The sequence below is a fragment of the Astatotilapia calliptera genome, chromosome 11 (genome assembly GCF_964374335.1).
Source record: "Astatotilapia calliptera chromosome 11, fAstCal68.1, whole genome shotgun sequence".
In the NCBI taxonomy this organism is placed as follows: Eukaryota; Metazoa; Chordata; class Actinopteri; order Cichliformes; family Cichlidae; genus Astatotilapia; species Astatotilapia calliptera.
Genome location: NC_137432.1, coordinates 14445303 through 14469404, shown reverse-complemented (window position 1 = coordinate 14469404; position 24102 = coordinate 14445303). Strand labels below are relative to the sequence as shown.

Genomic DNA, 24102 nt, shown 5'->3' with positions numbered 1-24102 from the left:
ACAATCTTTGGGGTGAATCATGTTCAAACTTCACAGCAATATAGGCCTTGGGGGACCTGAGGACCTAACTATGCTAAACATTTTACCATGACCTCTTCAGCAGCTGGAAACTTATATCAGGCAAGAATGGGACCAAATTCCAACATCAAACCTCTAGGATCTCATAATCTTGATGTGCAGAAACAGTTTTGGAAAGAAGAGGAAATGCTACATCGCAGAAAACATTTCCCCGTCCCAACTATTTTTTTCCCTGTAGCAAGCATCAAATTTGAAATGAGCTCACTTTGTGCATAAAATTGAAAAATTTCACTGTTTAAACATTTGTCGTGTTATATACTTTCCTTTTTCAATAAGATGCTGGCTCATGTGATTTGAAAATCTTTTATTTTTCATTTTGTTCAAATTTAAAGAATGTCCCGGTTTTTGTGGAATTTGTGTTGAATGCTGCACTTTGGTCAATGCCGGTCGTGTTTAACACCTCAAGACCAGCTCCCGATCATCAATCGCTCGTGAGGGTCTCACCACAGCCGCTCACACTGCTCATGCGCAAACACGTAAACGTCGGTGAAAAAGACGGCGCAGCACGGCTGTACAGCGTGTGATCTGGACACAAGCGATGGAGGCACAACTTGTAGAACTTTGGAAAGCTCATCCGAGCCTTTTCGATGTGGCATCACAAAATTATCACGACCACAACAACCGTGAAAATAGTTGGATTTACATTGCTGCTCAATCACAGCTGCCTGATCAATGTTTTTCATTAGCAGTTTAGCAAAGTTGATGGTGGTGGTGTGTCTGTGTGAGTGAAAGACAGAGAGAGCGAGCGACAGATTTTCTGTTATAACCTTAATTTTATGGACGCACAGGGTGAGCTCTCAGGTCGCATCAGAGCATCGGGCCGTATAGTGTGAGACCCTGCACCGTGACCTACCAACTTCTAACCCCTGTGAGTCAATCGTGCAGTTTGAGCAGGAGCTGAATCGCGCGACTGAAAAAAATCGCAGTGTCTGCCCAGCTTTAGGTGTACTGTCATCCGAGACTTGCACCGCAGTGTCGGCGTTTGTTTCCCTGTTGGCCATGCTTCTTGTTGTGGTCATCTGTTGTCTTCCTGTATTTTCTCCGCAAGCGACCTTTCCTCGACCAATGAGATGAGCGGTAATCTGAATTGTCATACTCGAATTGTCATAAGTGTGCTGTCAGCTCATTGGTCACAAAGCAGGAGAGGGGCTGGGAATTATGTTTTCAAACAAAGCGTTAATTCCATTAAAAGTTATAGACTACTTTTGATTATCACTGTATTACGGGACAAAGTGCGTCCCTTATTAGCTCAATACGGGACGTGTACTTTTGTTTCTAAATACGGGACGATTCCGTTTTTTAAGGGACGGTTGGCAACCCTACATATCGGTCACATATTTGTCAGTAGTTTGTACTGTGAGCAGCAGTGTAACCCTGAGCTGAGCATCAAAGACAGGCGGTGCAGGCTTAGTCAAATATGATGGGCGAATTTTTAATTAAGTTTTCTCCATTGTTTTCCTTGGTCTGACTGTGGAGTTTGTTTTGAAATTCATGACAGGAAGTACTTCTATTTAGCTAAACGGAAGCTAAACGGAAAAACAGAGTAGCCCCCACTTCTTGCGTGATTCTGGCTTCACAGCAGGAGCTCAAACAACTTTGCAAGATTTGAGTAGCGCAGAAATTTGGGAGAAGCGTCCCACAGAGCGACAGTACAGCCTGCGCTCCGGATCACCGTCTGTCATTCAGCAGGTGAGTAACACTTCCGTCTGTCTGCAGGAGCAAGTGTGCTGAATACTCGAACTCTGTTCATTTATCTGCAGGTTAGAAGTAAAACTCAAAGGCAAAAGTTATTTGCTACTAAAACTCCTGTTAGAGGATGGAGACCAGTAACAACAACAACAACAATAAATAACAATAATACATTTATAGCAGTTTGGATAAAGCCACACATTAAAGATAAATGTTCCCGCATGCAGACACACAGTCCTGAACACTGACTGAGAAAAGGACGGTGCTCTGACAACAACAACCTGACGTGATGCGTGATGTAGTGTGATGTTGCGTGCTCGCCGTGTGGAAACTACAGTATGGAGAAGATGGGTGACAACATGCGCATGGAATAGAATAGAATAGACCTTTGTTGTCATTGAACATGTGCCAGCGAAATTGTAGAAATGCTTCACCAACGTGTTCTTACCCTGTTGATCTTTGCAGGTTACTTGGATAAGAAAAAACAATATTGATCATTTTTAGAATAAAGATTTCGATATTTCTAAGGCGTGGCAGATGTTTTTAAAACGATTGCATAATTGGCACTTAAGCTGTGAGCGCAGTGCCAAAACTCTCTGTCCTAAATCACTCGGTGCGCAGGGTGAGGAAGTGAGGTGTGAAGAGCGCACACAGCAAGCCACGTCTGGCTGAAGAATCTGTAACGAATACAAGTGAAATGTCCTATGAATGAATCCGTGTTAGTGCGTTAGATTAATCTCCATGTGATAATGTGCGACATAGTAACTGGAACTCTCTCATCTGATGGCAAATGATGTTAGGTCTGCTTTCACACACATTTAGCCTATAAAATCAAATGCATGTTATTTTAAGATAAGATACCTTTATTAATCCCACGGGTGGGAATTTTTGTTAATATTTAAATATTATATGTAAATGTCCTAATTACTTATTTAACTGCTTTGATCTAGTGGAATGTCTTCCTTCCTCCTTGTTTAGGATTTCTGTGACTGCAGTAAAATTCCCTCCATCCATCACTTACCCCACGAGACCTGAGGTAAAAATTAATTTATGATAATCACACAATTCTCACTAATTGAACTGAATGCCAATATGCATTTATAATGAACATTTACATGATCTGCACAACTTTGTTTATTATGTTGTTGTTTTCATGAATGACCGGAGGGTCTGTCCCAGTGAATCATGGGACAGCATTTTCTCCTCTCTATTAAGAAAATATGGCCCAGTGTATGCTGTTCCAACAGAGCTGATATAGGAAGCACCAAAGCTCCTTTCCTCAGTATTTGGGGAATTGGAGCATCTCTTATTATGGCGACTACACTACCTCTGGTCATCACTCTAATTTAGGAACATTTCTAATCAAAGTGGATCATTGGGACTCGTGGCGTTACTGTCACGGCTGGCGCGGTGAGCCGTGTGGTGTAGGAGGAAAAGGACCCAAAATGCAGGCAGTTGACTGGTGATGAGAGTGATGTTTTATTTACAGAAGTGGAGCAACTTGAACAGGCAGTGAGAAAAGACGAATGACTGAAAAAAACCTAGACTGGGGAAAACTTAATGACAAACCTAAGCGTGGAACGGGGAGCGGAGACTGCAGAGCGCCGTCTTTACACCAACAAACACAGACGATCCGACGATGAACAGAAGCCAACACACACTATAAATACACACTAGGTAATGAGGAGATGACACGCAGGGGTGGACACAGCTGACACTAATGGACATGATGAGAGGCAGACCTACAAAGTAAAACCGGAAACACACAGACTGTTTTACAACAAAACGCAGGGACCTGAACGGAGCACAGAGGGGAGACACAGGTAGGGATAATAAACACGACAACCAACCCAAAGAATTAATACCAAACACAAGATGAACCCAAAAAGAAACACAAAACGCTGGGTCAACGACCCAGGATCATGACAGTTACACTCCTTCCTGCATATACACTTCCACATCCACATTACATGTGAATTATAATCAAAATAACAGGTGGAAGATTAAAAACAAATGAACCTCTCTGCTCCTCTCTCTCCCTCTCTGTTCCTCTCTCTCCCTCTCTGTTCCTCTCTCTCTGTTCCTCTCTCTCTCTCTCTCTGTTCCTCCCTCTCTCTCTCTCTGTTCCTCTCTCTCTCTCTCTCTGTTCCTCCCTCTCTCTCTCTCTGTTCCTCTCTCTCTCTCTCTCTGTTCCTCCCTCTCTGTTCCTCTCTCTCTGTTCCTCTCTCTCTCTCTCTCTGTTCCTCTCTCTCTGTTCCTCTCTCTCTCCCTCTCTGTTCCTCCCTCTCTGTTCCTCTCTCTCTGTTCCTCTCTCTCTCTCTCTCTGTTCCTCTCTCTCTGTTCCTCTCTCTCTGTTCCTCTCTCTCTCTCTCTCTGTTCCTCTCTCTCTGTTCCTCTCTCTCTGTTCCTCTCTCTCTCTCTCTCTGTTCCTCTCTCTCTGTTCCTCTCTCTCTGTTCCTCCCTCTCTGTTCCTCTCTCTCTGTTCCTCTCTCTCTGTTCCTCTCTCTCTGTTCCTCCCTCTCTCTCTCTCTGTTCCTCTCTCTCTGTTCCTCTCTCTCTGTTCCTCTCTCTCTCTCTCTCTGTTCCTCTCTCTCTGTTCCTCTCTCTCTGTTCCTCTCTGTTCCTCCCTCTCTGTTCCTCTCTCTCTGTTCCTCTCTCTCTCTCTCTCTGTTCCTCCCTCTCTGTTCCTCTCTCTCTGTTCCTCTCTCTCTGTTCCTCTCTCTCTCTCTCTCTGTTCCTCTCTCTCTGTTCCTCTCTCTCTCCCTCTCTGTTCCTCCCTCTCTGTTCCTCTCTCTCTGTTCCTCTCTCTCTCTCTCTCTGTTCCTCTCTCTCTGTTCCTCTCTCTCTGTTCCTCTCTCTCTCTCTCTCTGTTCCTCCCTCTCTGTTCCTCCCTCTCTGTTCCTCTCTCTCTGTTCCTCTCTCTCTCTCTCTCTGTTCCTCTCTCTCTCTCTGTTCCTCCCTCTCTGTTCCTCTCTCTCTGTTCCTCTCTCTCTGTTCCTCTCTCTCTCCCTCTCTGTTCCTCTCTCTCTGTTCCTCTCTCTCCCTCTCTGCTCCTCTCTCTCCCTCTCTGTTCCTCTCTCTCTGTTCCTCTCTCTCTGTTCCTCTCTCTCTCCCTCTCTGCTCCTCTCTCTCTCTCTGTTCCTCTCTCTCTGTTCCTCTCTCTCTGTTCCTCTCTCTCTCCCTCTCTGTTCCTCTCTCTCTGTTCCTCTCTCTCCCTCTCTGCTCCTCTCTCTCCCTCTCTGTTCCTCCCTCTCTGTTCCTCTCTCTCTGTTCCTCTCTCTCCCTCTCTGTTCCTCTCTCTCTGTTCCTCTCTCTCTCTCTCTGTTCCTCTCTCTCCCTCTCTGCTCCTCTCTCTCCCTCTCTGTTCCTCCCTCTCTGTTCCTCCCTCTCTGTTCCTCTCTCTCCCTCTCTGTTCCTCTCTCTCTGTTCCTCTCTCTCCCTCTCTGCTCCTCTCTCTCCCTCTCTGTTCCTCCCTCTCTGTTCCTCCCTCTCTGTTCCTCTCTCTCTGTTCCTCTCTCTCTCTCTCTCTGTTCCTCTCTCTCTCTCTGTTCCTCCCTCTCTGTTCCTCTCTCTCTGTTCCTCTCTCTCTGTTCCTCTCTCTCCCTCTCTGCTCCTCTCTCTCCCTCTCTGTTCCTCTCTCTCCCTCTCTGTTCCTCTCTCTCTGTTCCTCTCTCTCTCTCTCTCTGTTCCTCTCTCTCTGTTCCTCTCTCTCTCCCTCTCTGTTCCTCTCTCTCCCTCTCTGTTCCTCTCTCTCCCTCTCTGTTCCTCTCTCTCTCTCTCTCTGTTCCTCTCTCTCTGTTCCTCTCTCTCTCCCTCTCTGTTCCTCTCTCTCCCTCTCTGTTCCTCTCTCTCTGTTCCTCTCTCTCTCCCTCTCTGTTCCTCTCTCTCTGTTCCTCTCTCTCTCCCTCTCTGCTCCTCTCTCTCCCTCTCTGTTCCTCTCTCTCTCTCTCTCTGTTCCTCTCTCTCTCTCTGTTCCTCCCTCTCTGTTCCTCTCTCTCTGTTCCTCTCTCTCTCTCTCTGTTCCTCTCTCTCTGTTCCTCTCTCTCCCTCTCTGCTCCTCTCTCTCCCTCTCTGTTCCTCCCTCTCTGTTCCTCTCTCTCTGTTCCTCTCTCTCTCTCTCTCTGTTCCTCCCTCTCTGTTCCTCTCTCTCTGTTCCTCTCTCTCTCTCTCTCTCTCTGTTCCTCTCTCTCTGTTCCTCTCTCTCTCCCTCTCTGTTCCTCTCTCTCCCTCTCTGCTCCTCTCTCTCCCTCTCTGTTCCTCCCTCTCTGTTCCTCTCTCTCTGTTCCTCTCTCTCTCTCTCTCTGTTCCTCTCTCTCTGTTCCTCTCTCTCTCTCTCTCTGTTCCTCCCTCTCTGTTCCTCCCTCTCTGTTCCTCTCTCTCCCTCTCTGCTCCTCTCTCTCCCTCTCTGTTCCTCTCTCTCCCTCTCTGTTCCTCTCTCTCTCTCTCTGTTCCTCTCTCTCTGTTCCTCCCTCTCTGTTCCTCTCTCTCCCTCTCTGTTCCTCTCTCTCTCTCTCTGTTCCTCTCTCTCTGTTCCTCTCTCTCTCTCTCTCTGTTCCTCCCTCTCTGTTCCTCTCTCTCTGTTCCTCTCTCTCTCTCTCTGTTCCTCTCTCTCCCTCTCTGCTCCTCTCTCTCTCTCTCTGTTCCTCTCTCTCCCTCTCTGCTCCTCTCTCTCCCTCTCTGTTCCTCTCTCTCCCTCTCTTTTCCTCTCTCTCTCTCTCTGTTCCTCTCTCTCTGTTCCTCTCTCTCTCTCTCTGTTCCTCCCTCTCTGTTCCTCTCTCTCTGTTCCTCCCTCTCTGTTCCTCTCTCTCTGTTCCTCTCTCTCTCTCCCTCTCTGTTCCTCCCTCTCTGTTCCTCTCTCTCTGTTCCTCTCTCTCTCTCTCTCTCTGTTCCTCCCTCTCTGTTCCTCTCTCTCTGTTCCTCTCTCTCTCTCTCTCTCTGTTCCTCCCTCTCTGTTCCTCTCTCTCTGTTCCTCTCTCTCTCTCTCTCTCTGTTCCTCCCTCTCTGTTCCTCTCTCTCTGTTCCTCTCTCTCTCTCTCTCTCTGTTCCTCCCTCTCTGTTCCTCTCTCTCTGTTCCTCTCTCTCTCTCTCTCTGTTCCTCCCTCTCTGTTCCTCTCTCTCTGTTCCTCTCTCTCTCTCTCTCTGTTCCTCTCTCTCTGTTCCTCTCTCTCTCTCTCTGTTCCTCCCTCTCTGTTCCTCTCTCTCTGTTCCTCTCTCTCTCTCTCTCTGTTCCTCCCTCTCTGTTCCTCTCTCTCTGTTCCTCCCTCTCTGTTCCTCTCTCTCTGTTCCTCTCTCTCTCTCTCTCTGTTCCTCTCTCTCTGTTCCTCTCTCTCTCTCTCTGTTCCTCCCTCTCTGTTCCTCTCTCTCTGTTCCTCTCTCTCTCTCTCTGTTCCTCCCTCTCTGTTCCTCTCTCTCTGTTCCTCTCTCTCTCTCTCTCTGTTCCTCCCTCTCTGTTCCTTCCTCTCTGTTCCTCTCTCTCCCTCTCTGCTCCTCTCTCTCCCTCTCTGTTCCTCTCTCTCCCTCTCTGTTCCTCTCTCTCTCTCTCTGTTCCTCTCTCTCTGTTCCTCTCTCTCTCTCTCTGTTCCTCCCTCTCTGTTCCTCTCTCTCCCTCTCTGTTCCTCTCTCTCTCTCTCTGTTCCTCTCTCTCTGTTCCTCTCTCTCTCTCTCTCTGTTCCTCCCTCTCTGTTCCTCTCTCTCTGTTCCTCTCTCTCTCTCTCTCTGTTCCTCTCTCTCCCTCTCTGTTCCTCTCTCTCCCTCTCTGTTCCTCTCTCTCCCTCTCTGTTCCTCTCTCTCTCTCTCTCTCTCTCTGTTCCTCTCTCTCCCTCTCTGTTCCTCCCTCTCTGTTCCTCTCTCTCTGTTCCTCTCTCTCTCTCTCTCTCTCTGTTCCTCTCTCTCCCTCTCTGTTCCTCTCTCTCCCTCTCTGCTCCTCTCTCTCCCTCTCTGTTCCTCTCTCTCCCTCTCTGTTCCCCTCTCTGTGTTCCCCTCTCTCTCTCTTTGTGCTGACAATCATCAAATATACAGTTGAAACCAGATATTTACTCTTCAGATAAAAACACTTTTTTAATTGTAACATCAAATCAGACTAAATGTTTTTTTTTTTTTAGATTGATAAATATAAAAAACATATTCGTTAACTTTCTATCTGTATTTCTTAATTGCAAATGTATTCAAACTGAGCCACACTTATGGAGCTCCACAGTTCTGTTCCTGGTGTTTTGGTTGACATCTCTTTATTTTCCCATGTCAAAGAAACAGGCTCTGTGTTTTGCCTTATATGCATCCACAGCTGTGCCACCAATTTACTCACATGGACTCTACTAACCTATCAGAAGCTTCTGCAGCTCAGAACGGAATCGTCTGGAGTTTCTTATTATTTAACAATAAACTTAGTGTACATGGACTCCTACATTTGATCAAAGTGATAAAAAATGGACAGCTCTGTCTCTTTATTCTGACATTTAACTAATTCAAAAGATATTTCAATATTTATCTAAAACAAAAAGTTTACTCTAAATTGATGTTGTACAGTAAAAATGTTTTATGTTTTCTCCCTAAAGTGTATGTAAATATCTGGTTACAAATGTGAATATCCTGCTGTGTACTGAAGTTCCTCTTGTTTTGCATAGAAATATACCAAACAACACACAAAGCATAATATATAAAATACTACCTGAGTTTTTTCTTTGAAAGAAGCTCCTTATGTCCATTCTTGTATATCAGTGCATTACTGAAACCGATTTAGCCGTGGAGGGTAACGACTGAAAATATGAAATAAACACACATGTAAGCTAAGACTCTCTAAAGAAACAGCATTGTTGTTGTTCAGCTTTTCATTTCGCCATTTGTTGATTCACTTGAAGAGCGAGTAACGTAAAATGGGTCAAGTGATCAGTTTGATATCAATCTTTCGTGATGCACCGTCATATTTACATTATTTGTACGGTACGAATGATTTGGTTTGGTACCTGTGTTCCAGATCTACTGGCGTTTAGATCAACTGGCGTTGGTCGAACAGATGTGTGGCAGTCTTGCGTTTCAGGAGCTGCTACCGACAAACCAGCAAAAAAACGGCAAATGTGTCATCTGTGACACTTGTGAGGTTATCTCAAACACACTCCGTCAGTCTTGATGCTGTTGAACAACAAAATGTATAAAAATGTGGCGAGTTTACCTGGTGATATCCTCATGCGCAACGCGATCACGAAAACAGCAAACAAGTAATACCACGCCGATGTTGTTCACAGGACAGCAAGAGTAAATGATCGGGAGACTGTTGTCGTCGTTATCGTTCCCCTCGCACGGTTTGTTTCTCCGAATTCAGCGTTTTTGCTTCACAACTAAAGCGTGCAGTTTACTTTGTGCACTAACATGGAGTCAAGTCAACCAGCGCCACCTCTGGCCAAGTGCCACAGCCTACAGCCAGATCAACTTGTGACACACATCTGCAGCACGTTTGAATTCGTTTCATGCACATTTGTACCTTTCAACCGTGTCTGTTTGTGCGTCATGCAAATAAACCTTTGAAATGAATGAAATGACACTAATATTTCATATATTCCTTATTGGCCTACATTTGTACAAAATTCCAAATTACATACACAAAGTCATAGAAATCACCACTCCAATTGGTCATCATGATTTTGATATTCTCTTTTTCCATAACAATGAAATATGCCTTGGACAAATATGACACATCAATATTTCATTAGTGTTGTCACATCACATCCTGTAAGCATCGTTTGTCTGTGTCCTTTCTCTGGAAATGATATTTCCAGCCAATATAGGCAATCCATCAACATGGCTGGAGAGTTGGTAGTTATATACAGTCTGTATAAGTGTGGTTAATCCAATGAAGATTTGTAAGGAGACGGCAGTTACTTTGAATTCACAGCAGTTACACAGTGATTAGTAATAAACAGAGCCAGTGAGAGTGAGTGGATTTAAGAAAGTCAGTGACTCAGGTGTGTCGCTTGGTTTGTCATCTGTTTGTGAGACTGGAGGAGACGTAGAAATCCTTTGTTTTAAATCTTAGTTAGGAAGGTTCCTGTTTGAAAACAAGCACTTTTTGTGAGAAATGCAAGAAGTACATCTGCAGAAAGCACACAGTTACATTCTGTCCATCATGTGGACAAAATAGAAAATGTTGAGCATTGAAAAACTGAGAACGTTGGGCAAGTTCAAAATACGTGTTTGTAAGAACGAAAAACCAAATTGTTCCTAAAATAGTTATGGAAAGTCACTGTTGTATGTCTGTGTTCTACATGTTTATCTAATGGAAAATAAAGTTGCTATTGTTTTATTGCAGTTTATTGCAGTTTCTTGACAATTCTGAGTGAATTTACACAGTACGGGTCAAAATGACCCACAACAAAATCAATGTCACTTTTTTGTTTTTCAACTTAATACAAGGGTTAATTTTCAAAACTTCCATATGATCTTCAATTTGTAGCAGATCCACTATCACACAGCAGCTGGAGCAGTTTCAAATGGAGGTCAGTCCACTACTACCATAGCCCACTACTAGATTAACTTGTGACACATCTGCACCTGCTGCTATGATCACATTGAGTAGAGGCTGAGTGGCTGCACTTACCCCTGGTACATCCAAATCTACCCACAAACATGTTGAAAGATGCAATGCCAGCAATGTGGATTGTCAACACTGAAAACAATCAGTAAGCAAAGACAACAGGGATCATTTGTTTCTGTTTATTTAGCACCCACAACATTTGTAGTTGCCTTCTGCACAGGGGAAGTCCACACACACTGTGTGGTACCACTTTCCACAGAAGGTGCATTCAATCTGCAAGACTGAATGAGATTGTCAGAGTCATTGTCTGACTGTTTATTACTAATCACCTGCTGTACATTCACAGTAACTGCCATCTCCTTACAAATGTTTATTAGATTAACCACACTTATACAAACTGTATATAACAACCAACTCTAACATGTTTGTTCGCAGAGAAAAGACACAGACAGACTACGCTAACGACATGTGATGTTACAACACTAGTGAAATATTAGTGTCATTTCATTCATTTCAAAGGTTTATTTGCATGACGCACAAACAGACACAATTGAAAGGTACAAATGTGCATGACACGAATTCAAACGTGCTGCAGATGTGTGTCACAAGTTGATCTGGCTGTAGGCTGTGGCACTTGGCCAGAGGTGGCGCTGGTTGACTCGAGTCCATGTTAGTGCACAAAGTAAACTGCTCGCTTTAGTTGTGAAGCAAAAACGCTGAATTCGGAGAAACAAACCGTGCGAGGGGAACGATAACGACGACAAGAGTCTCCCGATCGTTTACTCTTGCTGTCCTGTGAACAACATCGGCGTGGTATTACTTGTTTGCTGTTTTCGCGATCGCGTCGCGCATGAGGATATCACCAGGTAAACTCGCCACATTTTTATACATTTTGTTGTTCAACAGCATCAAGACTGACGGAGTGTGTTTGAGACAACCTCACAAGTGTCACAGATGACACATTTGCCGTTTTTTTTTTTTTTGCTGGTTTGTCGGTAGCAGCTCCTGAAACGCAAGACTGCCACACATCTGTTCGACCAACGCCAGTTGATCTAAACGCCAGTAGATCTGGAACACCTGCTCAAACTTCAGCTCTCCTCTGTCTGCCTGGCTGCGTTTCTCCAACAGCGCACTCGCAGGCAGCAGCTGCCCCGCCCCGCTTAGTGTCTGAGCTCGGATCATACCAATATTAGGGGGGATTTACGCACAGTTGTAAATTCCCACAGTGTGCACTATGTGCTTTGAATATTGTGTGTAGTTTTTGTTTTATACAGTTGTCAGCCAGGCATCTAACTATGAAAAAATTACACTCCAAAAGACCCCGGGCTTCTGACAAAACAACCCGGGCTTAAGCCCAGTAAGCCACCCCCCGCTCCACCACTGGTGTTAGGAATGTTCATTTTACTCTTCACAGCCGTCACCACAGTGGCCGCAGTCTTGGAGTCTGACTGCTCATTACTGATTTTGTTACCTGTTCAAGATTAGGCTGTGGCTGCTTTAAGTGTGGGGACACAATTTCCACCATGGTTTCTAAGCACTGATCCAGACAGTTCAAGTTTCCCGTGTTTCTAAAATTAAGGGACTAAGCGTGTAAATGTAAAAAAGTAATAAAAATATAATGTAAAGCAGTAAAAGGAGTTAGTAGCTTTTTCTCAGCTTTCTTGCCAGCCCGTTCTCACTCCCGAGGCGTAACATGCTGACGTTTTGTCACGTCCCACGGCGTTTCTGAGGAACGTGAAAGGAGACCTTCAGCGTTCTTGTGGTACGCGGAGGGTTATGAAAACCAGTGCAATGACACTCCCGCGGTAGTAGACGTTCCAGCCCTGTATTCCAGCCCTAAACATGACCTTATCCCCGACCTTAACCAGGACTTAAAACGTTAAATAGCGTGTTTTTAAGCGATTTGAAGAAAAAGAGCGAACATATGTAGATTGAGTCCAGACGGTTCTCATATTTCCTCATTTTTCCGAGGTCGTCATTTAGGAACGTGGTGGGTAGCCGAAAACGTAATATGTTGACGATGTGTCACCTAGCGTAAAATGTTCCGCTTTGGGAGTGAGAACGTGTTGCTAATGCTGCCTGTAACAGTCTTCATTGTCAACCTTTCACTCGACTGTGTGCTGGAATCATAACCAGTTTGTATTATTCATGATTAAAAGCACTAGAAGAAGACACGAGTACAGTCCTTGGTTAATGACTTCACCACGGTTTGTGAAATGCTTGTGAAAATGTTACTGTAGCGTCAAAGCTATGGTCAACTATGGTCAGTTAAATTATATTCATTGGTAACTGACAGCGACTGACGGAGGCTTCAGAGTCATTGGTGGGAAACTCCAGAATACTACTGGCTGTAATACAGGTACCTGTCAGTGTATCTTTACACTACAATTACATGTGGTTTGATTTTTCTTCCAGTGTTTCTGTTCTGACAGCATGAAGTGCACGTGGCCACTTTCCTCTCTGTTGCTGCTGCTCTTAGAGGTGAACAGTGCTTCTCTGCAGGAGACCAACAGGCCTAATTTTGTCCTGATAATGGTGGATGACCTAGGAATTGGAGACCTCGGCTGTTATGGCAATAACTCACTGAGGTAAGAATAGGGCTGAACGATATATCGCATTTGCGATAATATCGCGACATGATCAAGTGCAATTTTCTAACCGCAAAGGCTGCGATTATACTGCGATTATAAGGCTGTCCAAATTACTACCATATCCCAGAATTCATAGCGCGGCCCAGCCAAACTCCAGTTTCCAGCAATGGCGGCCGCTACTAAGTTTTAAAATTACTCATACTAATCTTTCTGGGTCACAAAATAAACTTTTAACATATTTTCAGGCGAGAAAGTAGTTGTGTAAACATCAAATATCTGCTCGGTTTATCAAGATATCCCATATTTGCAAAAGTGCTTCGACGTTTTCAGAGGCGTCTGCTACCCACCAGCTCGACAGCTAGCCGGGAGCTCGAGGATTACTGATGCGGCCGAGAACGGCACAACTCCCGGCACATCATTTTCAGATCACCGCGGAGTTTCGCTGCTCGGGTTAAACGTGATATATAAGTCACTTAGACAACCTAAAAATGTTATTGTTGGGCTTTTTTCAGTGTTTTGTTTGTTCGTGAGTAAATCGGTTTGGCTGAGATTAAAGTTATTAGATTAGATAAAATAAAACTTTATTAATCCCCCGGGTGGGTTCCTCCTTGGTTTTCACACAGCTGACTAAACGTCAAACAGAAAACTTATTAAACAGAAGTATGAGACAGTCGAGAATTTACACCAGTGTCTGGTTATATTTTAGATAGCAAGAAGCAGACGGCCGAGTTTATTAAACTCCACCGAGACAGCGGTGACGCTAATCAGAACTAGCCTTCTGATTAGCTAATCAGAAGGCTAGACCGTCCAATTTCACGCCTTTAAACTTTAAAGGCGTGTTTGTGTGTGTGTTTATACAATTGCTATTATGTTTGCACTTTATGTGTAATGTTACTGACTGCAGAGATCAGTAAGAAGTGTGTATTTTTTATTTATTAGTTTTATTTATTTAATATTATTTTTTAATTGAATGACTGTCTAGTAGTTCACAGATGTCGAAAAACTGAGTGTGGTAAAGCCACTGATTTTTTTTATGTATATTTCTGCAATCTGCACATTGTACTGACTTTCATTTTAATGTTTACACCAGGGTTCCTTGTCAGCACTTTATGCTCAGATGTTTGTAAGCTAAAAATAAACTATTGTGTATGTTCAAATATACTGTTGTGATTGAAGAAGTTAAATAAAAATGTCAGTCATCAATTCATGCATCACCTCATGTCATCATAACAGAGGTCTGTCTTCCAGGAAAGAACAGTTTAAAATTAATGTAATATAGTATTGGCCATACTATATGATGTATTGCTTGTCTTTGTTTAATAATACAGAAGACAAAGACCTTAAAAAATAATCGCATATCGCATCGCAATCGCAATATTGGGGCAAAAAATCGCAATTAGATTATTTTCCATAATCGTTCAGCCCTAGGTAAGAACATGTTGCTTCTCACTGACGCTGGTGAAGCTTAAGTGTAATTTGGCTACTGGTTCTTAGAGACGTGATTGGCAGAAATGGGGGGAACTTGTAATTCTTCAAGCTGCTACTCCCAGAACTCTTTCATTTGACCTCCTGTTATTGTAGGCAGTTTTGTTCCCATACTGGAGTGAATATCTTTGATTGTGGCTCTGTTGATTGTTCACTGTTCAACTGTTCACAGTTGTCGGGGGGGGGGTAGACTACTGAATCTGTAGATAAACAGGACAGCAGGCTGCAGAGAGGGTAGAAGAGCACAACATGTTCCTGTGATATTTTGGATATACACTACAGCAAGCCCAGTAGAAGAGAGAGGACTCATAAAAGACTGGCAAATACACTCAACAAAAATATAAACGCAACACCTTTGTTACTGCTCCCATTCCCCATGGGATGGACATAGAGACCTAAAATTCATTCCAGATACACAATATAACCATCCCTCCCAAACAGTGGTCACAAATCAGTCCAAATGTGTGGTAGTGGGCACATCTGCCATATTGAGATAATCCATCCCACCTCACAGGTGTGCCACATCAGGATGCTGATCTGACATCATGAGTAGTGCACAGGTGTACCTCAGACTGCCCACAACAAAAGGCCACCCTGGAATGTGCAGTTTCTTGCGCTATTGGGGGTCTGGGGACCCAGAACCGGTCAGTATCTGGTGTGACCACCATTTGCCTCATGCAGTGCAACACATCGTCGCATGGAGTCTATCAGATTGTCAATTGTGGCCTGTGGAATGTTGGTCCACTCCACTTCAATGGCTGTGCGAGGTTGTTGGATATTCGTGGGAACTGGTACACGCTGTTGTATACGCCGGTCAAGCACATCCCGAACATGCTCAATGGGTGACATGTCCGGTGAGTATGCTGGCCATGCAAGAACTGGAACATTCTCAGCTGCCATCTGCCCTGAACAATGTGAACCATGATTCATCTGTGAAGCGCACACCTCTCCAACGTGCCAGACGCCATCGAATGTGAGCATTTGCCCACACAAGTCTGTTACGGCGACAAGCTGGAGTCAGGACGACGGGCATGCAGTTGAGCGTCCCTGAGACGGTTTCTGACAGTTTGTGCAGAAATTGTTTGGTTGTGCAAACCAATTGTTCCAGCAGCTGTCTGGGTGGCTGGTCTCAGACGATCTTGGAGGTGAACCTGCTGGATGTGGAGGTCCTGGGCTGGTGTGGTTACACGAGGTCTGCGGTTGTGAGGCCGGTTGGATGTGCTGCCATATTCTCTGAAACGCCTGTGGAGACGGCTTATGGTTGAGAAATGAACATTCAATGCACGGGCGACAGATCTGGTTGACATTCCTGCAGTCAGCATCCCAATTGCACGCTCCCTCATTGCTTGTGGCATCTGTGGCATTTTGCTGTGAGACAAAACTGCACATTCCAGGGTGGCCTTTTGTTGTGGGCAGTCTGAGGTACACCTGTGCACTACTCATGATGTCAGATCAGCATCCTGATGTGGCACACCTGTGAGGTGGGATGGATTATCTCAATATAGCAGATGTGCCCACTACCACACATTTGGACTGATTTGTGACCACTGTTTGGGAGGGATGGTTATATTGTGTATCTGGAATGAATTCTAGGTCTCTACGTCCATCCCATGGGGAATGGGAGCAGTAACAAAGGTGTTGCATTTATATTTTTGTTGAGTGTATAACCAGAAACTAACTAATTCGAAGAATATTCAAAAACACTGGACCCACAGACCCAGGACCATGACAGGAGATAGCCTCTCCCAGAAACTGTGCCAGTGGAAATATTATCATTTGGGATTACTTCACTGTATTGGATACTGTGCAAACAACATAAATTCAGCATTTATTGCTTTATTTAATGCTACATTTAGCATTTATTATACTAAAGTGACGCTACCCAAGAATATCCGCTAATATGAAGCCTATGTGAGCTAAGTACAAAAATCAAGGGAACTTTTTTAAAAGATATTTTTAGATCAATCTCAAACTACCTCTGACTCAATGTACTGCTCTAAAATTCTCCTTTGACTTAATTGGGGCCGACTAATTGAGAATAAAGATTTCTTTGTCTGTTCATTTGTTTCTTGTCCTGTTTCCTGTTGTGGCCTCTGTGTGAAGAGCCTTTCGTCGAGCTTGGTTTTACTCAAGGTCTCTTCCTGTCGAGTTCTGCCCATTGGGGAGTTTTGGCTTGTAGGGGCAATATTATTATAGATGACTGCTGTCGAGCAGTTATTATTGCATCCAAGTGCAATAATAAAAATACATACATACCATTTTATATTTGTTGAATGAGATTTTATTCCTGTGCTCTTGTTTCCATGCAGTAAGTTTTATTTGTCGAGGTTCTCTTTCTGATATTTCTTTCTCTATCTCGCTACAGTAAAGGTGAGTGGAATTTTAATAGAGCTTTAATTCTGCAAAGACGTCGGTGCTTTCAAATATTTACGTTCATCTCCAGTGTTTTTGAGTAGATTCAGAATGATCACAGCGGCGTGTCCCGGTTAGTTTTGTTTACTGATTTTTATCTAAGTCATAGTTTTTCTTTGATAAGACCTTTTTTATGAAACAGGGACACTGATTTTGTAAAATAACAGTAAAGTGGTGATTTGTGATTGATTGGAAAATTTGGGCATTAAGAACTGAGTAAGAGATTCTTGGGCAACAGCTGGAGATAAGTTGCTTTAACTTTATTTCAGGCATTGACAAGTCTGACATATTCTGCTTTGATGAGAAACCTGTTCTGTAATTGCTGATGATGTGATTTGCAGGACCCCCAATATTGACCAGCTGGCAAAGGAAGGGGTGAAGCTGACCCACCACATTGCTGCAGCCAGCCTCTGCACTCCCAGCAGGGCAGCGTTTCTCACCGGACGATACCCAGTGCGATCAGGCCAGTTAAAAGCTGCACACAGAAACAAGCTTCCCTGACAGGAGCAGTGCTCAATGTTGGCCTGGTGGAGAAGTTTCCAGAATACAGGAGCGTTAAACACAGCCACCTTTAACAGAGGCCATTCATTTAGTGAATTATTTAAGATCGCTTTGAGCCCAATTACAATAAAACTGTCTATAAAACTCTTTATGCACATTGTTGTGAATTGAGTCATTTTTTTTATGCATGCTAAAGTCACACGTTTGTTTTTGTTTTTCTTTCTTTCCAGGTATCGCTGGTTATAGCAGACCAGGTGTCTTTTTATTTAATGCAGCATCTGGAGGTCTCCCCAGCCAGGAGATTACGTTTGCCAAGGTTGTCAAACAACAAGGCTACGAGACTGCTCTCATAGGTATGATGCATGAATCTTATGTGTCTTATTAGCAAAAACAACAAAAAGCTTGTCATTTCAGACCCTTACACATCTGTTAGGAATGAATATGAATATGTGGAAACGCTGAAAAAGCATTATGTCACCAAGAAACATGTTTAGAAGCTGACATTATAAGTGCTGTACTTTGGTGTGATTTGTCTGATGTAGAGTCTAAGCTGGTGACTCTGTGAACTTACCAGTGCAGTTGTTTTAGACACAGCGTGAAAGAAATGAGCAACGTATACCGTGGATAGCCATTTCATTGGCAGACTCCCAGTGTCATTGGGAGTCTAACCATTGGTACACTGGTCACACTGCAGTGCAGTCCTGGTTACCTTCGACTTAGTGATTTGGAAGAAGGTTTCTAACATCTGCAGTTTAGATTGTGTTGCTGATATGACTTAATGATAACAATTATGTTGCTGTATTTGTAGACAGGTCTTAGTACAGAGACTTGATTTTTCCATCCTTCCCTGTGAATCAGATTTTTGTGTATTATTAGTTTAAATTCTGTTTGTGTGTATAGAGCTTGAGATCGTGACAGTGTAACCGGTTTCTGCTTCATCCCGCTGCAACAGTTCGGCCCAAACAGACTCCTCAACTCTGCGTTGTGTAGTGTTTTTAAAAAGACAAGGAGTCTCTGATCGATCGTTGCCACTTTATTTCCTGAATGGAAACAACGGTGTATTATCAGTGCACAGGCTCGCCATACACCACTCCGCACAGCACACTACGGCAGAACATCTCATTAGCATTCCGCTTTAGCATACAGTTTCACACATTAATAAACAAATGAAAAGTACATAAAACTGATGTTAGACATGTGTCCACTAAGCACTTATTACACTCGGTGCTCGTCAGCTAATCAAACATGTTTTATGTGTCTGTACTACTTAGCTATATTGTGTGCGGAACAATACAACTCACCTCTCGTATGGCTACGGCAGACTGGCAGCGATTACTGCAGCCAGCCTCACCTAACCAGCCACACCGAGAGGGGGGGGGGCGCTGTTTCCCCATTACACTGACATTTGTGGCAAGTGGAATAATACCACATAAACACTGTTACATTCCCCCTTGCTGAATTCCACTTGCACACTCAAATAAACAAACACCACAAACAAAAAAACACCCTTAAAAAAAAATCAGGTACACCACAGTCACCATAACACAAACAGAGGACAAAAACCCAATAATCCTCAAAAAAAAAGAACAAGATAAAAAAAAAAAAATCCAATAGCTAATCCACAGCTATCAGCATGTGATAAATCTGTTCAGTAATACCAGGTCGTACAGTCACAAAGAAAATTCAGTCAGAGGACTATCCCCAAAGGAAGTAGAAGAAGAAGTTGGCCAGACCCCTTCCAAAAAAGAACAAAATATGCCAGTTACATATTTCATCACATCATAACTGTACGCCACTCCGACACAGAAAAATCAACGACAAATAATCAGTTTCAATTCTAAAGATCAAAGTCCCACTTCAACAACAATAGAATCAACTCACAGTTATCAACAATATTTAAACTTTAACAGGTCTCTGATGCATCATTTCAATCAACCTGGAAACAGGCTTAAGTAACCGTCCCACTCTCGATCTAGCACGGGTCCCCACCATCCTGCTAACATCAATCGGGTCTGCGTTGGGTGGAACAACTGTGGTTGAGACATGACCCTCAATCGTAGCTTCATTGTCCTGGTCACTGTCAGTAATGGCTGCCAACTCCGAAACAGAGGAGGCTACAACTGGGGCCACAGACATAAGCAGGTCAGAATGTTGACCACCAGAGGTGGCATCTACCTGCTCCTCAGTGTCAACAGGGGGAACACTGGTACAGGCAAGCTCTCGATCCACCATGCTGCCTTCTGGTTGAGTAACCCCTGTCATCAGCGAGTCGCTGGACACTGCAGACGGTAAGTCAGACACCCAAGCTCTTGTCCTGTATTCAGCCGTGCCCACTGATGAGTTGCAGACAGGTTCTCCGTCGCATCCAACCATCAGCAAGCCAGACTCAGAAAGCTCATCTCCATCATCCTGAACTGAAACACCACTGAGAGGGAGGAAGTTCACTGGCATTATCAGGTTGCGATGCATAACTTTCACTTGCCCTGTGGAATCATCCATCAGCTTAAAGGTGTGACTCTCATCATTTTTGTCAAACTGTATAGACAACACTCTCCCAGCGATCAGCAAGTTTTCTTTTGCCACGTCCCTTTTTGTTGGCCAAAAGGACGCGATCACCTATCGCTACTGGGGCTCCCCGCACTTTCCGGTTGTAGAGGTCCGTGTGACGCTTCAAATTTTTGCGAGCCACCTCCTGCGCCAAATCCATGGCCTCTTTGAGGTCCCTCCTCAATGTCTGGACATATCGATCATAGTTCATGATGTCTTGGTGCTCAATAACAGAGCCAAAGATCACATCAATCGGCAGTCTTGGCACTCTGCCAAACATCAGCAGAAATGGCGCATAGCCAGTTGTCTCATGGACTGTGCAGTTATAGGCAAATGTGAGAGCTTTCAGTGCCTCAGGCCACCTTTTCTTGGCTCTTGGGGGTAATGCACGAATCATGTTGCCCAAGATACGGTTCATCCTCTCGCAGGAGCTGTTTCCCATCGGATGGTATGGGGTCGTGTGAGACTTCTGGACACCTGCCACATTCAATAGCTCGGCAATGAGCACACTCTCAAAATTAGCTCCTTGATCCGAGTGAAGGCGTTTCGGAAAGCCGTAGATGCAGAAGTAGTTATGCCAGAGTTGGTGTGCCACCGCCTTAGCAGACTGATTGGGGCATAGAAAGGCCTGAGCCATCTTAGTAAAGTGGTCTGTGACCACAAGCACATCCACTGATTTGTTCGCCGAATCCTCCGCAGACCAAAAATCTATGCAGACCATTTCAAGAGGCTCTGATGTTCTGATATTCTCCAAAGGTGCTCTCGCCTCTGGCTCAGGCGACTTGCTAACAACACACCTTCTGCAGCACCGTACATACTCTGACACATGCTTGGCCATACCAGGCCAGTAGAATCTATGCCTGGCCAGATAAAGTGTTCTTTGTTGTCCCTGGTGACCGGCTTCATCATGGACGCCTTTCAGTACAGCGAGCCGCAAGGTTGGCGGAACAACATACAGATAAGTCTTTGTCTTTGAGACGGGATTCTTGGAGACTCGATACAGCACACCATCCCTCACAGTTAACTTGTCCCAAGCCCTTAGAAATCTCTTCGTATCAACCGGTTCACTTGCCCGCTCCCTCCTCGAGGGTCTCCGTCCCCTTTCCACATAGGAGATCACTCTGCACAGCACATCATCACGCCGCTGGTGTCCCACTAGGTCATCACGCGAGAAGGGTTCAGAATCAGACTGGTTTGGCGTAAGCACAGTCTGAGAGCATTGGGGCAGAAGGAGAGCATGTGGCCACACCCTGGACTCATGTTCACTATGGGCCTGGAAGACAGCTCCCACCTCAGAAGATGTCAGCATTCCTGTCTGTGTAACAGCCGTGCACTGCGAAACAACAGGCTGGTCATTGCTTGAGGCCTTATCAGCTGAGTGAACAGTCCATCTGAAGGCCTCCTGAACCCCACCAGTGGCGACTGCCTCTGCTTCTGCCAGAAGTTCCTTATATGGAACTCTTATCAAACGGTGTGAGGCCCTGGGGTGCACGAAGGGCTCCCTGCTCAGCGCGTCAGCAACCACATTTTTAGGACCAGGAATGTACTTTATGTCAAACTGGAAAGGCGCTAGCTTTGCGATCCACCTCTGCTCACATGCATCCAGTCTTGGCTTAGAAAGTATGTAAGTGAGAGGGTTATTATCCGTCCATACGGTAAACTGATGACCCCTCAACCAGTGATGGAACTTGTCGCACACCGCCCACTTCAATGCAAAGAACTCCAGCCTATGCGCTGGGTACTTGGACTGTGCATGATTGAGTGTCTTACTGGCAAAGGCGATCGGTCTTGATGTAGAAGCCCCAGAAGGAACTTGCGACAACACGGCACCAAGGCCACTGCTGGAGGCATCAACAGAGAGCAAATAGGGCTCCTCAAAATTAGGATGGGCCAGGAGCACTCGATCCAACAAGGCCTGCTTCAGCTCATTGAAAGCTGCCCTGCATTCATCCGTCCAGTCCTCCTCACACAGCTTTGTACGCACCAGCCAGTGCTTTCGCCGTGAACCACGAGGGCCTTTATCCCCAGATGTCAGCCAAAACAGAGGTTTTGCGATGGATGAGCAGTTCTCAATAAATTGTTGGTAGAACATTACCATCCCCAAAAATGAGCGGACCTTCTGTTGGGATGGGACACTCGAACCCTCTTCCATAAGGTCTGCCTCTGCAAGGGATGTAATGGATGCTATTTTGTCAGGGTCTGACTGTATCCCATCAGCATTTACAATGTGCCCCAGGAATTTCACAGACTGTCTCAGAAAATGGCACTTCTTTGGAGCCAACTTAAGGTTGTGAACCTGGAGTCTCTGGAACACCATATGCAAGCGCTCCAGTGCTAATTCTTCTGTCGGGGCAAAAACCAGAACATCGTCAAGATAACACAGCACACTGAGGAAGTTCTGATCCCCAAAAATGCCTAGCATCATCCTCATGAAGGTGGCCAGACTGTTGCACAGTCCTTGTGGCATACGGTTATATTCGTACAACCCAAGAGACGTAAATGCCGTGTACTTACGGTCCTCCTCATGCACCTCCACATTATACTAACCCGAAGTAAAGTCCATTGTGGAGAACAATCCGTTCCCTCCCAAAGCAGCCAGTGCGTCAGCCGGATGCGGGAGTGGGTGAGCATCTTTGACAGTTCTAGCATTAAGCCAGCGAAAGTCGTTACAGATTCTCAACTCACCGGACTTCTTCCAAACTAAGACCAGGGGTGATGCAAACTCACTGCAAGACTTCCGAATTATTTCCCGTTCCTCCATGTCATTCAAAGCCTGTCTGAGTTTTTCATAATGAGTCGGCGGCACACGTCGGCATGGCAACCAGAATGGCTTGTCGTCCACAACTCGAATTCGATGTAGGCAGCCTTGCCACAATCCAGCTTGTCTCTCGAGAAGATAGACTCAAACTGGGCTATGAGGCCAACCAGTTTTTCTTTGCCAGTTGGCGAAACTGCACATGAATCAATGTCGATATCAGACAGCCCCAGATTTTGCAGCACTGCATGTAGGGGGCTACAACCACTTGTCACCTCCTGTGAGGGTGAAACATCTGGCAAAGTGGAAACATCAGTGACTAGACTCTGCTCATCATGGCACCAAGCTGAGCCAGTAGACCGTTGCATGTTCTGTTGCAAGTAGGAGCCAGTGGGGCTGAAGTTCTCCACTGCTGCACAGGGGGACACGTCAGCCAACTTCATGTTCCGTTTCAGTGTTATCGGCTTGTCAAAGGGGTTCAGCACTTTCACAGGGAGCCACCCATCACTGTTTAGATGCGCTACAGTTCTCCCAACCATAACTGACCTCGGTCCAGACCTTGACCCAGTGGGCTCTACAACGACAGCACTGCCCACTTCCCCATTATTCATTAGCTGCAGCCTGCCCCAAACAAGGTGTTCTGTCAAGGGCTCTAATGTTACAGCTCTCTTTAGCTTGACAGTTCCGATCTTATCACCAACATGCCCTGGGGCCACCACTCCTGACATTGAACTCAGCAGATTTTTATTAAGCTGTTCTTCCGCACTCAGAGTCTTGCTGTATTCCTCTCCTAAATGTCCCTCTTCCCTCAGGCGATTACCCAGATACCTCATTAGGTTACTGCCCAAAATGAGGTCCTCACTCTGCCCTGCAATCACCAACATTGGCACAACAACTTTACAGCCATATATCTCCACTGTAAAGTCACACACACCTGATGGAACTGTCCTCGAACCACCACAGCCAATCAGGACGACATCCGTGGGTTGCAAGGTGGGGGTCTGCAGCACTGCATGATGTAATAGTTGGGGCATCATATTGGTGCTGAGGGTGCAGGCCATAGAGCCACTGTCAAGCATGGCTTTAACAGACACTTTGCCACCCAGGGTCACATTTTCATAGAACAGCTCATCATGCTGTTTTAGTCTGTGTGTGTTCTGAAGAATGGGTCTCCGGCCTAGCTGGCGCTCCTCACAAACAGTGTGTAATACAGATTCTAAATCATCAAAATCATCCTCTTTGGGGGCGATTTCAGGCCTAACACTTGCCCCCTCCACATGTAGGCCATCTAGTTTCCCAGCTGCTGGGTGGCTGATTCAGGCCCCCTCACTCTGACAGACACTGCCCTGGGGCATTGAGCCCGTGTGTGGTCGCCAGCATGGCAGATGAAACATAGCTGATGGGCTCTACAGTGGTGATACGTAGAGTGTTCAGTGTCACCACAAATCACGCAAGGAACAATTTTGTGTGTTTGGTTTCGGGGAACCCTTACATCATCCTTAACAGGCAGCTTTGCT

At 45.2% G+C, this 24102-nt stretch overlaps 1 protein-coding gene across 5 annotated transcripts in view; it reads left to right on the top strand.

The window, feature by feature from the left end:
- The first annotated feature begins 1592 nt into the window (after positions 1 to 1592).
- The window catches only part of LOC113032074 (steryl-sulfatase-like), a 51279-nt gene continuing 28769 nt past the window's right edge, over positions 1593 to 24102 (top strand). For 3 of the 5 annotated variants that reach the window (XR_013912228.1, XR_013912227.1, XM_080308252.1), the window contains exons 1-5: positions 1594 to 1767; positions 2746 to 2803; positions 12710 to 12882; positions 17124 to 17245; positions 17514 to 17636. Coding sequence is in view for 2 of the 5 variants with exons in the window: in XM_080308252.1 (XP_080164378.1) it covers positions 12728 to 12882; positions 17124 to 17245; positions 17514 to 17636 (400 nt within the window). In the remaining 3 variants the exon portion in view is untranslated. Of the gene's footprint in view, positions 1768 to 2745; positions 2804 to 12709; positions 12883 to 17123; positions 17246 to 17513; positions 17637 to 24102 lie in introns of all 5 variants that reach the window. The other 2 variants (XR_013912226.1, XM_080308251.1) reach the window with 2 other exon arrangements.